Here is a 17,619-nt window from a genome sequence, read left to right on the forward strand (position 1 = left end):
GCGCAATGCCCTTAAAACTTTGCACAAGTTATCATTATGTTCTTCAATAGTTGAACCAAAAACAATTATGTCGTCCAGGTAGACTATAGCTTTCACATCTTTTATTTCATACAACACCGTATTCATTAATCGCTGAAAAGTGGATGGACTATTTCGTAAACCCATAGGCATTCTTGTGAACTCAAAGAGGCCTTTTGGAGTTGAAAACGCTGTCTTGGCAGCATCTTTTGGGTTAATGGGTACTTGATAAAATGTCGATTTTAAATCCAAAGTGGAAAAATATTTACTGTTTTCGAGATTGTCTAAAATCTCGTCGATTAGTGGAATTGGGTATACAAATGGTTTTGTTACTAAATTTAGAGCCCTAAAGTCAACCACAATTCTGTATTTTTTGTTTCCAAATTCATCGTCCTTCTTAGGAACACATAAGACTGGTGCATTCCACGGACTCTTACTAGGCCTTATGATACCTAGCCTCCTTATTTCTTCAATTTCTTCATTAATATGTTTTTTAGTGGCTCTGGAAATCTGTATTGCTGTTTATTGATAGGCACGTTTGAAGTAGTTTCAATTTCATGTACCGCTGCATCGGTGATAGTTAATTTATCCCCCTTCAAATAGAAGACATCGCTATACGTTGCCATAATTCTCTCTATGCCTACAAAGTTTTCTCTTTTCAAGTGATCTGTATTCAATGTTTCCAGTACTTCATCCGTCCGGTCCTGACCAGTTGTTTGACCGTATCTTTCATTTTCCGTTAAACTCAGGTCTTGGTTTGATTCTAAATCAAGTAAATATATATCTTCCTCGTTGCAATATCTATTTAACAAATCTTGTTCTTTTTCATTAGCAATGTTAGTTCCACAAAAGGGAAGCATACTATCTGAACGATCGTCGTTGTTGTATATTTCATTGTTGTTATGAGGCACAACATTAATGTTTTCATTTTTATTCACTTTTTGGTTTGTTTCATGTTTATCATGCTTTGATATACCGCGCTCGAAGGCTTCAGCATTTACGATGATTAATTCTTTTTTGTCATTCTCCACATTATTTTTAATATTTTTCTTGTTTGTGTTCTCTCTTCTTGTTGATTTATTTATGTAACAATTGTTGTCGCTTTTTGACAACATCTTTGGCTTTTGTTTACTATCACAAACTATTTTGTTTCTTTCATTTCGGTTTGATATTTCAATGTTGACCTTATCGTTATTTGCAGCACGCGTTCCATAATTCTCAGCTCTGTTAAAATTTTCTTTTTCCGATATTGGAATATATTCTGTTTTAATGTACTCGTTTGGTACCCTTAGGCATATGTACTCGAAATTATGAGTGACATAAATTGTATATATCTTTAAAAACTCTGCTCCAATGATTCCATGAACACAAATCTTTTACTATGTAAAACCTAACTCTGTATTGAGTTTTCCCAATAATCAAAGTGATTTTCACTGACCCAATAGTCTGTGATTGAGTTCCATCAAAGCCTGCAATGTATAAATTATCTTTATAGTTTATTTCCTCTGAACCTATTTTCGCAACAGTATCCCATCTCATCACGTTATAAAAGGCTCTAGTATCGAGCATATATTTAATTTTTTCATTCGGTCTATTTACTGAAGCAATTCTCACTAACAATTGATTGTTTTTAGTACAATTTATTTTCAACAATTCATGTGGTTGCATACTTTCTTGCAATTGCCCCGTGTAATTTTTTGTCGTTTCTGTATACTGCCTACCCTGTGAACTAAGCTTGGTTTGGTCATCCGCTTGGTATATTTCCTGTACCTTGCTTGCCTCGTATTTCGAGACACTGTTCTCCTGTTTCTGATGAGTTTCATACGATTCCGTTTTTGATTCGAATGTGAGAGGTATTTTCCGTAAGCATATCCACCCTCCATCATTGCGCATACTAAGAACATACTTATTCATAAATCTCATTCCCAAAATACCACCTGGAGTCAAATTTTCCACTACGTCGAACTTCGTTTGAAAAATTCTTCCTGCGATGATAAAATTTAGTTCTACGGTACCTAATGTTTTTCTAACAGTACCTGTTACCCCAGAGTATTCTATGACTTCGTTTCCATTAATTGTATATGCTCCCATGTACTCTGCGTTTCGCCTACTTATCATGTTGCCACTTGCTCCTGTGTCTACTAGGAAACTCATTTCGTTATTAGGTCTGGTTGCCGATCTCAACAACATCATAAATTCGTAGTCTTTTGTGTTATGTAGTTTAACCCATATCCCTTCTGGTCGTTTTTCCTTGAAATTATTTGCGTTCGAATATCTAAATGCTCCATATCTCCTTCGATCAGGCACATTTCTGGTTCTGATATTATGATCATATCTTCGCAATATGTTTCTATTACTGTATGTCATGCAGTTTACCCACAGTTGCCTTGCATTATATTTTAAGTGTTTACTATCAAAATTGCTATCTTCGATCAAGCACCTGTCGTTACGATAAAATTCGTTGTGTAAATTCCGGTTGTATTTATGGGAATTTTCAATTTGTCCCTCTGGGTAACATTTATATTTGTTGCTTGGACAGAGTTTTGGTTTATCAATTGCATGGTAGGACAGCAGCCGATTTTCAATATTTGTTAATATATAGCTGATTTTCGCCTCCTCTTTTAGGAATCTTATTAATTCTTGAAACTTAAGGTGCCTGTGATTTTTTGCTATTTGCTTTAAATTTTTATTCGATAATCCTGCTATAAAACGAATCGTTAATGCTCTTTCTGCGAAGGATTTTTGTACTTCCTTTGTGCCTTGATTCTCTTGCTGAGCGTCAATAAATTCCATTATTTGTAGCGCTCTTTCAGCGTACTCTTCGAAAGATTTTCCATATTTTTGTTCGAGAGTTGCGATCCTGATAAGAATCTCTTCTACTGTAACTTTTATTGCAAATTGATCTCTCAAATTTTGGAACACATCATTCATTGTGTTGGCTCTTATTCTATTAATAAATGTTGCGGCATTTCCTTTTAATTTATTAGTATCACATTTGCTAAAGGTTTTTCATTCGCACCTTGCGGGATTTGCTCCGCAAAATAACTTATTTGACATAAAAATGGTTCCAGTTCATTAACTGAACCATGAAATTCTGGTATACATTGTATTGCATCCAACATCGGAAATCGATAGACACCGCCTTCAATATTATTTTCGTTCGCCATTGTCAATGTGACTTTAATTCGCTATGCCGCTTTATCTTTTTAACTAGTAGCTGTTCATTTCATTTTTATACTCTTGTATTTTTGTAAAACCTCTGTTGTATGTTTTTACTAGCATCATTTTTAACATATGCAGGAATTTTTCAAACACGCTGTGCGTTTCTAATAGTTTTGTTTTCACTACCCCCCACCAGTATGAGATTAATTTCCGTCGACTACCTATTTAACTATTCAACAGTGAAAAACAGTGAAAAACTCTTGACCGACAAACAAAAAGAACAATCATCGTAAACAAATTTGACCTAGTTTTAAATTACTGGTAATTGTATAACACATTGTAATATAAGAAGCCCTGTACGAGCAACTTTCGCCCGGATTTGCATTTTTGCTCTGTACCTTTATTATTACCACACTCATTATAACACGGAAGTTTTAAAATTTGAATCAAATGAACTGATAACATCAGTTCCATCATATTATGTGTTGAAGATTATGGGACACGCAAAACCACTGTTAGAAATCTTTTTTAAACGAAATAATCCCCGTGTGATACATCATACACACAAATGCTAGCATCGTGAGCAACCCTAATCAGCATAAAATACCAAACTAACATGTAAATGTAATTTATTATTTCGCTACAACTCATGCAACCTATTTTAGTTTAATTTTTTTGATTGGAATCTCGAAATACTTGTCAGTCAATAGTAAATTTGATATATTCCAAACATCTACAAATCATCGTAGGCCGCAATATCTTGACCATGGCCAACACAGTTTCAAATTTCCTAGTATTACATACCATATGAGAATTTAACCTGCGCTAGTAATGTTTCAATCGTTCGCGAAGTCGATCGCGCAAAGTTACTACCCTTTATTATTATTATTATTATTTACACTGTATGTATCATCATACCGCTGCTATGCGCATGGCTTAAAATGCATTGTTTGCGCTTTTTGTCACTATTCCGGATATGTGCATAGGTTAATACTTTGAATCGTGGATGACATGTCGTCATCGTGAATGGGTTTCAATATATTTGATTAGTACGAGAAAATGTTCTACCGCTTCATTTGAGATTTATTTGTATACAAACACAGTAATAAACCCAGTCAGGTACACTATGAAGAAACCGGTTACGTTTAACCAATTAATTTAACCTTTTATGGCTAGAAAAAGACTTTTCTTATACGCACATGTACTAAGGATATTTATACATTTATTTAAAGTTTTGAATTAAAGAATATTAAAACAAGCTAAACAGGGGCGATTTGAGCCTATTAAAAAAATGGGGTATTGATATCGGTAATTCACTTGCCATCCTGTAAGCATAAACGCCGGTCGGACACACGACGCTCGTTATTTGTTTTTATTTTATTTCATTCGCGCGCCCATCAAGTTCAATAGCTACTCAATGATATTATTGTCGATATGTGTACGCGATTGTATCTGCTGCGTTTGCTTGTTTTGTCAATCTATATATTATGTGCTTTCATTAGCACAGAAATGCCAGCGCGGACGTTGATTATTAGTACGATCAGAACTTCGTATGCACTCAGTCAATTATGTACCTGACCGCTTTTATTCTAACCGTCTGCTCGCCGGGTGCGCAGTTTATTAATAAATCCTAACTTCCCTTTTTTCCACTCTCGCGCCCGCAAACCTGACCGAATTAAGAAAAAGAAACTCAAATTTTCAGCATGACCGCGGATATCACTTGTACCTTCCTTGTCGTGCGTTTATTTGCCACTCTATATATGAAAAATTTAAATGTAAACTCACCTGGTTATAATTTTCATCATTTTAAATTCACTCGCGGTAAAACACAAAGACACTATACCTCCTCTCGAATAGCGTTCCGTATTTTTTTTCAAATGTTCTTTTTCCGCTGTCACCACAATGCGACGTCTCGAGCGGCGAGAGGGGTATTTCTTTCAATGAATCTATAGACCGCACTTTATTATTATTATTTCTTTTATTCTTCTAACAGTTTTTTACACTTCAATGCACTAACTACCCTACAGCACATAATTTTGTGCCTGACCTAACTTCTGTACTAGATTTTGCCTTTTTCCTTAATTACTGCTTTTGGCACGAGTAATGATGTCCAAGTTTGATTACGGTGTTACCCGGTCGCCCAAGGAGCATTACTCTTAACAGTAGAATTAAAAAGCCCCGCTAAAATCAAAAAACCGTCCTTTTTATACTCAAAATATAAGTACCTAACCAAAAGCTATATTTATATATATATATATATATATATATATATATATATATATATATATATATATATATATATATATATATATATATATATATATATATATATATATATATATATATATATATATATATATATATATATATATATATATATATATATATATATATATATATATATATATATTCCAGCTTTACATATATCTGGTTGACTAACTACCACCTATGGGTATACGTGGATTATCTTTAGAAAATGACATAATCATGCGCCGACATAAGGTAGTAGTACCAATGTTACACCGACGTGAAGTGTTGAAGTAAATTCACCACTTGGGAATCGCCAAGAGTAAAAATGTAGCTAGATCATATGTTTGGTGGCCAGGTATAGACGCAGACAGAAAAGTTTATACAAAACTTTTCTGCATGTCTACTGCAAAGTCCGTCACAATCAAAAGCACAGTTGTTGTCATGGGAAGCGGCTTAAAGAGTTTGGAGCCGAGTTCATGTAGATTTTACCGGCCCGGTAAAAGGATGGATCTTCCTAATAATAATCGATGCGCTATCAAAACGGGTCGCGATTTTCAAACGAAACACTGTATGGCACAGTTTGTGATCGAAAAGATAAAGGAGTGTATTGCACGGTTTGGAATAGTTGACGAACTGGTAAGCGACAACGGTAGCCAGTCTGTGGCTTCAGACGTAAAAAGATTCCATTCCACCCTCGGAGAGTGGAGAGCCACAGTGAGAGATAGACTAAGTCATGAATTGAATAGAATGTAGAACGGATCTCTAAGGCTGTGAACCATTTCGCGGTTAACTAACTTTTTCTTGAAATCTGGCAGTTGAGTGGTTGTTTTGTGTCGAGTAGGTAAATTTAACTAAAACTGCGTCCCATTTTAAAATTTGACGGACGGAAAGTTATTTGGGGTTATTTTCCACTGGAAATAACTTCAAGTAAAGAATTAATATTAGAATTTTCATTGCAAGATTTTTTTCAGTGTCGGGAAATAACCATCGATCTAATTATTAACTAATCAAATTAACCGCTCAAATGTCATATTTTAACCAAAACAGACCGAGAGAGTCAAGAGCGTTGCATTTCTACGAGGAGTGTGAGCAGGAATGTAAGAGGCGATTGAGAGTGTGAGTTAATAGTTAGATATCGTGGGATTTTCACTAAGGGTGTGTTGAAACATTTTACTGCTATTTTGGGTGTAGTTTGAAGAAATCGTAAATTAGACAAGTTATGAAATTTGCTAACGAACTGAATTGTTTTGCCTACGAATTGAAAAGTGTTTTGTTTACAAAGTATTGTTATTACATAACTTTTATAACCAATTTCCTTGAAACCTTTTTTTGGTTTGAGTCGTGGTTGCGCTGAGTTGATATTTATGGTCGAAATGTTTTTTTGTGAGGTTTGGGATCTGGGTTACTGTGCTCGAAGAATTGTATGATTTTCGTTCAGACATGTGATTAGTTTTGAAGGTAGGAGAGTTTATTTATATTCTAAGATTTTGTGATTTTTCCTTGGAACGTATTTCTCGAGAGTTTTGTCAAGTGCGTGTAGTGGATATTCATATCACATCTTGCAAGGCACTCTTTTCATCGCCAGTATCAATACGAAGAAAAAGCCTGGAAACTCTTTAAATGACACATACTGATTCTGAAACTGTATGATTGAAGTTTTCCAACGGATATTAGAATAGGTAAATCACTGACATGAAAATCAAGTTTCACCAACTGTTAGAAAACGGCACGAAGTAATTTATACACCTATTATATTATGTATATTTCTCATTGCAGTGTTACTATCTTGGTGGATTGGAAGAATCGGCTACTGGTATTCTACAAGAACTTTCAAAGCCTTTGAGCTGGTCGATGCCTGCAGAAAAAATCTGTCGCAGATTGAAAAAACAAGACGCTCAAATTTGTGACTTAAGATTCGGTAAGCATTTATAAATATTGTTTGTTTTGGACATTAATCGTGCATTTGTTGTAGGGCTTCAATTATTATGTATAACCTAATCAAATATTGTGTATATTTTATTAAAACTTTTATTTTGACGTCGGACTACGTATTCATTTACTGTATATGGGCGCGAATTCGGAATACGCAAAACCAAACCGTACAAACAGTGGTCAGGTTTCGAACAGCTACAACTCAACCTGGGACGATTGTACAGAAGGCTCACAGTCTTTGAGCACTCTTGACGTGATTTACCGAACAAAAAAAAGTCATTCAGTTTTTTAGGGGCAGTGCTTGAAATAATCCCTTCATACGACAGTTTAAAATGAAATTCATAAGTTGATTCCTAAGACTGTAGATGTTTGCTATGAATATCGTTTGGATGAAAACTATCACATTTTCTGTAATTCGGGCAGTCATATATGAAGGTCACGCGAATCGCGGAGAAGGTCAATGTCAATAAAAAAAACCTGTTTTAATCCACGTAGTGGTGTAATGATGCCTTTCTCATATATATTGGCCTTCCAATTTAAGTGGACTGTATAAAATTTCGGTAAATCGAATTAAAAACGCGCAGCGTTCTGTTTCCACGTCATTGCGACGGTAGCTTTATTTTTTACTCTGAGTGAAAATTGCTCTACAAGGTAGAGCAATTGTAAAGCAAAAAAGTGAAGAGCAAAGAAGAGCAAATAAACAAAGGTTTTCAAATACAGGTGGGAACATATTATTCATGGTTCATCCATCATCCCCCGCGTTGAAATGACACATTTCAATCCTCTAATATCTCCTCTCTGTCCAACGGTAGTAGTGATATCTCCGTAACGCCTCATTTGCATTCACCCTTGGCGGTGCGTATAGTAACGACGCGAACAATGTTATCGTCTCCGGGGTGTGTCCTTATAATTCTACCGAGTGGCCACTGCATCGGTGGAACGTTAGGATTATTGATAAGCACCAAAGCTCCTGGCCTAATTTTGGTGATTTTGTACCACTTCTGGCGATTCTGCATCTCCGGTAAATACTCTGCAAGCCACCTTTTCCAAAAGTGCTGTTGGATGACTTGCACTAACTGCCAACGTGACAGCGTCGAAAGTTTCAGATTGATGTACGAAGGCTCAGGAATCGATTGCAATTGTCGTCCAACAAGGAAATGTGCAGGAGTAACAGCGGTTAAATCGTTTGGATCATCGGAACAGAGCGTCAACGGTCTCGAGTTGAGCACTGCTTCGATCTGAACTAGCACAGTACTAAATTCCTCGAAAGTTAGTTTATTGCTGCCGACGACTCTTTTTAGATGGTATTTGACAGATTTGACCCCCGACTCCCAAATTCCACCGAAGTGTGGACTTCTCGGAGAAATGAAACTCCAGCTAATCGATTGACTTCCACAAAACTCTGTCAGTTGCTTAGCGTGTTCATCAGTATCAAACAGTTTTCCTAACTGTTCCAACTCAGCTTCTGCTCCGATGAAGTTTGTCGCATTGTCTGAGTAGATTTTGCTCACCGGTCCTCGTCGTCCAGTGAAGCGCCTCAACGTTGCAAGAAAAGCGTCGGTGGTTAGACTCGATACAAGCTCTAGGTGAATGGCGCGTGTACTGAGGCACACGAACAGGCATACATATCTCTTGGTAATCATCGGTTTACGTGCTTGTGTAAGTGCTCTAATGAAAAACGGTCCCGCATAATCAACGCCGGTGTGAAAGAAAGCGGGAGATGGTTGCACTCGGTAAGACGGCAGATTTCCCATCAACTGCGTTGTTTTTATCGGATTCGCTCGAAAGCAAGTGATACACTGTCTAATTACCTTTCGTATTACGTTCTTAGTCTGCAGTGGCCAGAATCGTCGGCGTATGATTGCAAGTAAAGCCCTTTGTCCTGCGTGTAAGTTGTTCTGGTGCTCGTGACGTATCAACAACTCGGTGAATGGGTGTTTTGCTGGTAGTAGCATTTGATGGCGACTGTCGTATGGGATGAACGCCTTCTTCACACGGCCACCAACTCGCAGAATTCCATCGACTGGATCAATAAACGGATGAAGACATCGGAAGCGATGTGTTTCACCTTCCCTTATCGCACGTAATTCCGGCAGGAACGCTTCCCTTTGCACGCATCGTACTATCAATTTCAAAGCTTCTTCGAGTTCATTAACTGTCGGGGACCCCTTTGTCAACATCTCCCATCCAGAAAGTATATAATGTGAGAATCGAATCACCAAACTCATACATCGTTGCAATCGATTGAAAGAACCAATTCGGTCAAATAACGGTAGCCTTACAGGGGGACAATAAGTGCTAAACATGTTCGCATTTCAGGTAGATATTCATCTTGCAGAGGTGGCGGTTGTATAACCCTTACTGTGTCTTGGTTTAACTGAGTTGGTCCATTCCACCAAATGTATCTGTGGATAAGATTCTGAGGCATTTCACCTCTCGATATTATGTCGGCAGGATTATCGAATGAGGAAATATACTGCCATTGATATTCTCGGGTTAGTTTTTGAATTTCAATCACTCGGTTCGCTACGTATAATTGTAAATCAGATGTCGATTTCCGAATCCAACATAGTACGATTTGTGAATCGCTCCACAGCGTAACACGATCAAATTTGATACTGACCGAATTGATTATCTTCGCTACCTCTCGGGATAAAAGCAAAGCAGCAAGGAGTTCGGCTCGCGGCGTAGTTATTGGTTTCAGTTTTCCTGTCTTCTTCGGTAAAATCCTCGATCTGCTGCATATAAGCTTCATCGTGACAGTGCCATTCGGGTGAATGAGACGCGTATACAAGCACGCCCCATACGCTTGGTCTGACGCATCGGAAAACCCGTGGAGTTCCACGAGATTCGGTCCATCACTGAGTATCCATCTCGGTATCTCTAGGTCATTCAATTTTGGTAGTTGAGATCGGAATTCACGCCACCTTGCAGTGAGAACATCGGGGATGGGATCATCCCAGCCAAGATTCAGTAGACCGATTTCTCGAAAAATCAATTTCGCTGATGTCACAACCGGTCCGCCTAAACCCAGTGGATCGAAGAATTTTGCTATTTCACTGAGCACCTTCTTGCGAGTTACTGTCTGGATTGGTTCTTCAAGTGGCTGAATCCGAAACGATAACCAGTCGAGAGGAGCATTCCACACTACTCCAAGAGTTTTTACAATTTCCGTATTAAGGGCATCTTCAACGTCAAAAGTAGTACCCCAGAGGTGTTTCGGAATTTCCTGTAGGATGATGGGATCATTTGAGCACCACTTATGTGCATTGAAGCCACCACGCTTAAGTAAACTCAACAGTTCTTGACACAATGACTGTGCCCCTTCGATTGTATGCGCTCCGCAGAGGGCATCATCAATGTTAAATGATTTCCTTAGTACGAGTGCAGCAAGTGGAAACTCCTTCCTTTCGTCATCGGCTAGCTGAGAGAGTGCCATCGTTGCATGAAACGGCGATGAAGCCAATCCGTATGTCACCGTGAGCAGTTCAAAGATCTTTAAAGGTTGTGAGCGATCATCCCTCCATAGTATGCGCTGAAAAGGCATATCTTCAGAATTCATCAAAACTTGCCTGAACATTTTTGATATATCGACTGTAAACACGAATCGATAGCAGCGAAAATTCAGTAGTATAGATGTCAAATCGCTTTGAACGGTGGGGCCAATCATGAGTGTATCATTGATAGACACTCCTGTCGAAGTTTTTGCCGAACCATCAAATACGACCCGCAGCCTAGTTGTGGCGCTATCTGGTCGCAACACACAATGATGTGGTAAATAGTATGCTGATCCTGGACATTCGTTCGAGTTTATTTCAATGCATTTCATGTGTCCGAGTTTCTCGTACTCACGAAGGAATGTGGTATACTCAGCCTTCAATTCAGGGGATTGATCCAAGCGTCGTTCGAGAAATAAAAATCGTCGGATTGCCATCTGAAGTGAACTTCCCAGTTCGTTCTTTCGCTCGTTAAAGGGAAGACGGACTACAAATCGTCCGGATGTTGTTCGTTGGTGAGTGTTCTTGAAATGTTGTATACAATCATCAGTAGTCGCAGTAGACGTTCGCTGTAACTCTTCGGCACATTCGATCTCCCAAAAGCGTTTAAGTAGGTTACTGAAATCATTCTGATCAACGACGTTACAAAATGTGCGCGCAATGACCGGTGTGTGTTCAGGTATCACACCTCCGACCACCCAACCTAATTCAGTGCTTCTAATCGAAGGAAGGTTGTAGCGTTTGATTTATTTTTGTGAATATACGGTAAGCATGCACTGAAAAAACATTTAAATTAGAAGGATAGTCGAAAACACAAATCAGCAGTACTGGCCTCACTGCACAGCTACGAACCACTCCCTTGGCAGACGCAGCTCGAACCAACGGATACCTTCTTCCGGATAACTGTCAAAAGCACAAAAATAAGAGAGAAGGAATTGGAACAATCTTTCTGACTTGAGCATCCGTGTAAGAAACACGCATGCGGGAACACCCGCAGCTGCACAGCAGAACTGCAGAGACTTAGTGTGTCGTCAGCAAATCGGAACGACGAAACAAAAGCCGGATCGAGAAGTTCCCCGCCACGGAGCACACGGACCCGAACATACAAAGTGCGGAAGAGAAAGATACCAGACACATTCATTGGAAACCCCAAAAGGGTTTTTTGTTTTCCTTTTCATCCTATTCTGCGGAATCAGTCATCGACGACTGACTAGTTCTTGGTCCAACCATCTTCAACGTGGACGGTACACTTCTACTTGGAGGTTAAGCGCGACTACACGGCAGAACACGAGGAGGAACCGAAATTATTACACTGTGGTTCTGGAAGCCGGATTGATTAGCCGAAATCGTGAGTCGGAGGACTAATCACACACCGACATCGATCGTATTTCCGACGGAGGCGTTTGGAATAGTGGCCTCGTGCGAGACACAGGAGTTTTGATTGGTGCGATAGGATTGGGTGCGAGCGTGACGTCATCGCACTGATAGTGAGTGATTTGCTGATCGCAAGTCTTCGTCGCGGATCGATCTCCGACCAGACAGGTGCTTGCAGCTTAATTACCGTTGCGTTGCGCGCAGAATATTGGAGTAAGAGCCGTAGCGGGATTGTGGACTGAGCGATTTCGAGCTTCGGACGATAGTTGTTGGCAGTGCTGACAATGACATCGGTCGGATAAGGACGATGGTGATTCGATCGTCCAGTGAGCAAGGCTTCGGTACCGTGAGTAAAAGATTTGTTGTGAGTTTATGGAAGATGATAGCGTAGGAAAATGATAGTCAGGTTAATAGAAATGTGTAGAGCTGGATAGCGAAAGAAGTGCTTCAGGTTTACAGAAAGAAAGTGAGGAGGCGGAAAGTAGATTGGAGTACATGCTCGAAAATATATAAGCAATATGAAACGATACACAAAATGATTTTATTTGGGCTAGTTGGCTTTCCGTCGCCGAAGGAAGAAATTCCTATATTTTACATTGGCGCCCAACTGAAAACCCCACCTAATTTGAAAAATTAATGTTAGAGTTTGAGTTTTGTGATTTGGGTGATAGTTTGTTTTAAGCATATTTTGATTTGTGAATTCAGTTCGATCTTTTAAGTATGGATTATACACACTTAATCGATGAAGAAATTGATTATGAGTTGGCGTTGAGACATGTAGTCAATATAACCGCAAAGACTCACCGCACTAGAGTGCAGCTTTTACTTAAAGCAATCCGCGAAGATGAATCGCGAAATATAGTTCGAAGAAGCGTTGATCACGCTATAACACCTTCGGAAAATTTAGAGTCATGTCGATTTCAGATTTATGAACTTCAAAAACTGGTTGAAGTTGCTCTTAGAAATGTAAACATTGAAATGCTTGTTCAATTACGGTCGCGTATCGCACATTATCGGTCTCGTTTATCACTAATAAATCCGCCGAGTGATCGTTTAGAGATGCACAGCTCATTGTGTGCTCTAGTCAAAGTGATGGGAAGTGATGTTAGAAGTGTATTAAATAAAGCGGTAACTCATGTGGTGCAAGGCAGCGGCATAACACCCGCACAACAGAACAACACAGCAGTCGATAGCAATGCGACAACGGTAACCGCAGATGGGCAGCATAGATTGGAACCACCCTCCACCTCCCCTCAAGCTGCAGGACAAGCAAGCAGTTCATCATGGTCGAATGTTACCGGTAGGAGATTTGATGGAAGCTCACATTACTCTCCACTTCCATTAGGAAATCAAAGAAACTTTGTGAGCAATACCAATACGAGAGGGATGGATAGCGTGCTCCAAGATAACTCGCATCTGAATCAAACGGGAGCTTCGAATGAATATTGGCCCCCACCACCGAGAAGACAGCAAGAGGAGATCCCAACTGGCAATTGGAATCGCAACAATGTTTGTCGCAATGCATGGGAAGAATACAACGAATTACGAGATGATTTGCTTCGACATCTGCTACGACGAGAATCAAGACCAACGCAAGAAAGAGGCGAAGACAGACGCATGCTAAAGGCAGTACATAACTGGCCTTTCAAATTTCGTGGAGAAAAGGATACAACATCGTTGAACATATTTCTGGATCGGGTTGAGACATTTGCCAGATCGGAAGGCATGAATGACGACACTTTGTTGTCATCAATTAAGCATTTACTGCAAGAAGATGCGCTTGATTGGTACGCTCGAGCCATGGCGCAGAACAGATTAAGCTCCTGGGAAGCATTCAAGCAGGAGATACGCAAGGAATTTCTACCAGCAGGATATGCACAGATACTACGTTTGGAAGCTTGCTTTCGCTTTCAAGGGCAAAATGAAACTTTTGCGAAATACTACCGAGACATCGCAGCTCTTTTTCGATTTGTGACACCACCAATGGAGCAAGAAGAACAGTTCTTTATCGTCAAGAAAAACATGAACGCAGACTACGCAGCGATCGTCACCGCAGCAAGGCCTCATTCACTGCAGGAGATGGTCGAGATTTGCACGAGCTATGATGAAACCAGATTGCTTTTGAGTAGACAGAGACGACTTCCAGTACCACACAGCGCACTGTTGGAACCTAGTTTTGCAACTCCAACGGTTACAGCGAAATCACCGCAGACAACACAGTATCATCAACGATTCGCTAGAGTTCACGCGGTACAATCAGAAGAGAATGCTGCAGAAGAATATGGTTCCGTTGAGGGCTTAGTACCAATCCTCGAGACAGTTCAATCACAGGATGAAAACAGTCATTGGTCGTTGAAACTGGATCAACTGATGGAGCAAGTGTGCGAATTAAAACTGCAATGGTCAACAAGACTCCCCAGATCGTCGAATTCCCAGAAGACGGAACAACCAATGCAGCAACAACAAGACGCGCGGCAACTGGTACGTCCGCCAACAATCGTTCAAACGAAAATGCTGCAAAATCAACGGCGATTTCCAATAGCAGTAAAGCAAGAAAGGATGACGGAAGCTAGACAGGAACAGCGTCCATCACTGATACAACAGGAAGACATTTCGGATTATCGGCGACCAGTATTGATTTGCTGGAATTGTGATGAAGAAGGACATCGTTTTATGGATTGTCCAAAACCACAAGCAATCCTATTTTGTTACAGATGTGGAAGAAAAGGATACACCTTACGCAGCTGCTTTACTTGCAGAACAGACACGGGAAACGAAGAAGCGGAGAACCGACAGTAGAGGGAGACGATTTTCCGCAGCAGTTCGAGAATCCCTCAGCAGTTCCTGAATTTAAAAACATTAGTTCGATCATCATCAATCTCGGACAAGACAACCGGCCGCATGCAGTCATCAGCGTGCTAGGCAGAAACATAACAGCCTTATTAGACAGCGGCGCTAACTGTTCGTTGTTAGGAGGAAGCTACGTGAAGTTGGTAGAAGAACTCCAGTTACGAGAAGGCATTGTAAACGGTGGCATCCAAACAGCAGATGGAACTCAGCACAAGATAAACAGCTTCACCCGATTGCCTATCGTATACAACAATCGGAATGAAACGTTACCGGTACTCTTGGTTCCCACCATTCCAGATTGTGTGATTTTAGGAATGAACTTTTGGGAGAAATTTGGAGTAAAGGCGATTTGCTGTACACTTGAAGCCGATTTCCAGAGAACGAAGTCAACAGAAGAAGAGTCGATGAAAGTCCTGACAGATGAGCAGTATCATAGACTTCAGCAAGTGATAAAACACTTCCCAAAAGCAACCGGTGACAAGTTAGGAAGAACCTCCATGTATGAGCATCGGATCGACGTCGGACAGGCAGTTCCGCGTAAGCAGCGCTACTATCCAATGTCTCCATACGTTCTAGAAGAGGTAAACCGTGAAATAGACAGAATGATAGCTTTAGACGTGATTGAAGACGCACTTTATTCACCTTGGAATAACCCTTTGGTAGCGGTAAAAAAGAAAACAGGCCAATACCGCGTCTGCTTAGATGCTAGACACCTGAATTCCGTCATGGTCAACGAAGGATATCCAATACCGCAGATATCATCGATCTTAAACAATCTCGGTGGATGCGCTTACATATCGTCGCTTGATCTGAAGGACGCATTTTGGCAACTACCATTGCATCCAGATTCGAGACCTCTAACAGCTTTCACAGTCCCGTCCAGAGGACACTTCCAATTCAAAGTGGTTCCATTTGGATTATGCACGGCTAGTCAAGCATTGGCACGAGTAATGACACAACTGTTTGCAGATATGGAGCCGCAAGTATTCCATTATTTGGACGACATAGTTATCTGTTCTAAGACGTTTGAGGAACACTTGAAAACCTTGGAGGAGGTAGCAAGGCGATTGGAGCATGCGGGATTGACAATATCAACAGAAAAGTCTAAGTTTTGTCGTCGCGAAATCAAATATCTCGGGTACATTCTCAACGAGAGCGGATGGAAAGTTGATGAGGACAAGATAGCAAGCATCGTTAAGTTTCCGATTCCATCAAGCAGGAAGGAAGTTCAACGATTCCTCGGTCTCTGTAATTGGTATCGTCGGTTCATCGGAGATTTTTCAAAACTGGCCGCGCCAATCACAGAACTCACGAAGACAAAAGCGAAATTTCAATGGAATCCACAAGCAGAGCAGGCGTTCCTGAAGCTGAAAGCAGCCTTGGTATCAGCACCAGTATTAGCAATGCCAGATTACACAAAGCCATTTGAAATTGCATGCGACGCTAGTGATGTAGCGATAGGAGCAGTGCTATCACAGAACATAGATGGAGAAGAACATCCTATTTTCTATTTTTCGCAAAAACTCTCATCTTCGGAAAGGAAGTACTCAGTGACAGAGCGAGAATGTTTGGCCGTAATTCGTGCTATTGAGAAATTTCGAGGATACGTCGAAGGCACCAGATTTACAGTATACTGTGATCATGCAGCATTGAGTTATCTGAGGTCCATGAAGAACCCAACAGCGCTCATGAGTCGATGGTTGTTGAGGCTTAACGCATATAATTTCGACATCAAGTATCGAAAAGGTAGCATCAACGTCGTTCCGGACGCGTTATCGAGAATTGTTTCTAGCATGGTGTTTGTGATTGATGAGGTTAAAGACGATTGGTACAGGAGCCTGAGAAAGCGGATAATGAACAACGGGGACAGCTTTCCAGACTTTCGATTGATAGGAGATGAGCTGTACAAAAACTGTCTCTGCAAGGATGAGCTTGGAAACACAAGTCACAAATGGAAGAAGGTCGTTCCAAAAGAAGAGCGAACCGACATCATCAGGCGATATCATGATTCACCAACAGCCGCACATCTAGGTTTCTTCAAAACATGGCAGAAAATTCAGTCTCATTTCTACTGGCCAAAAATGCAGCTAGAGATTGGCAAGTACGTGAGGGAGTGTAGTACGTGCAAGGCGAGCAAAGCTCCGAACACCCGAATGCTTCCAACAATGGGCAAGCTGAAACCGGCTAGACTGCCATGGGAACTGATATCGATGGATTTTGTGGGCCCGTTGACAAGACCAAAGCGAGGCAACACCGTTATGCTGGTAATTGTTGATTGGATTACGAAGTATATCATCGTGCATCCCATGCGATCGGCAGATGCGACAAAAATGGTAGAATTCTTAGAGAAGGAAGTGTTTCTGAAATTCTCTCGTCCAAGAATAGTACTGAGCGACAACGGAAAGCAGTTTGAATCCATGGCATTCAAATCTTTGCTAGCACGGCACAACATCGTGCACATGAAAACGGCGTTCTACTGTCCAATGGTTAACAACACGGAGAGGGTCAACCGAGTTCTCGTAACATGTATACGTTC

General features: G+C 40.3%; 2 protein-coding genes and 1 long non-coding RNA gene across 3 annotated transcripts; 1 reads left to right on the forward strand and 2 right to left on the reverse strand.

The window, feature by feature from the left end:
- The first annotated feature begins 5,616 nt into the window (after nt 1-5,616).
- LOC131430375 (uncharacterized) lies at nt 5,617-7,348 on the forward strand. Its single transcript, XR_009229521.1, has 2 exons — nt 5,617-7,109; nt 7,207-7,348. It is a non-coding gene; the product is annotated as an uncharacterized LOC131430375 (long non-coding RNA).
- Nucleotides 7,349-8,195: 847 nt separating this feature from the next.
- LOC131428930 (uncharacterized) lies at nt 8,196-9,542 on the reverse strand. The gene has a single exon (XM_058592990.1). The coding sequence runs from the start codon at nt 9,540-9,542 to the stop codon at nt 8,196-8,198; it is 1,347 nt and encodes a 448-aa protein (XP_058448973.1).
- Nucleotides 9,543-9,640: 98 nt separating this feature from the next.
- Nucleotides 9,641-10,801, reverse strand: LOC131428931 (uncharacterized). The gene has a single exon (XM_058592991.1). It carries the CDS (start codon nt 10,799-10,801, stop codon nt 9,641-9,643), a length of 1,161 nt encoding a protein of 386 aa, XP_058448974.1.
- Between the last annotated feature and the right edge of the window lie 6,818 nt (nt 10,802-17,619).

The sequence above is a fragment of the Malaya genurostris genome, chromosome 2, assembly GCF_030247185.1.
Source record: "Malaya genurostris strain Urasoe2022 chromosome 2, Malgen_1.1, whole genome shotgun sequence".
Classification (NCBI taxonomy): domain Eukaryota; kingdom Metazoa; phylum Arthropoda; class Insecta; order Diptera; family Culicidae; genus Malaya; species Malaya genurostris.

What these genes read in the sequence shown, in the direction of transcription:
- LOC131428930 (XM_058592990.1), bottom strand. Translation starts at nt 9,542, where the DNA reads ATGTTGACAAAGGGGTCCCCGACAGTTAATGAACTCGAAGAAGCTTTG.
- LOC131428931 (XM_058592991.1), bottom strand. Translation starts at nt 10,801, where the DNA reads ATGGCACTCTCTCAGCTAGCCGATGACGAAAGGAAGGAGTTTCCACTT.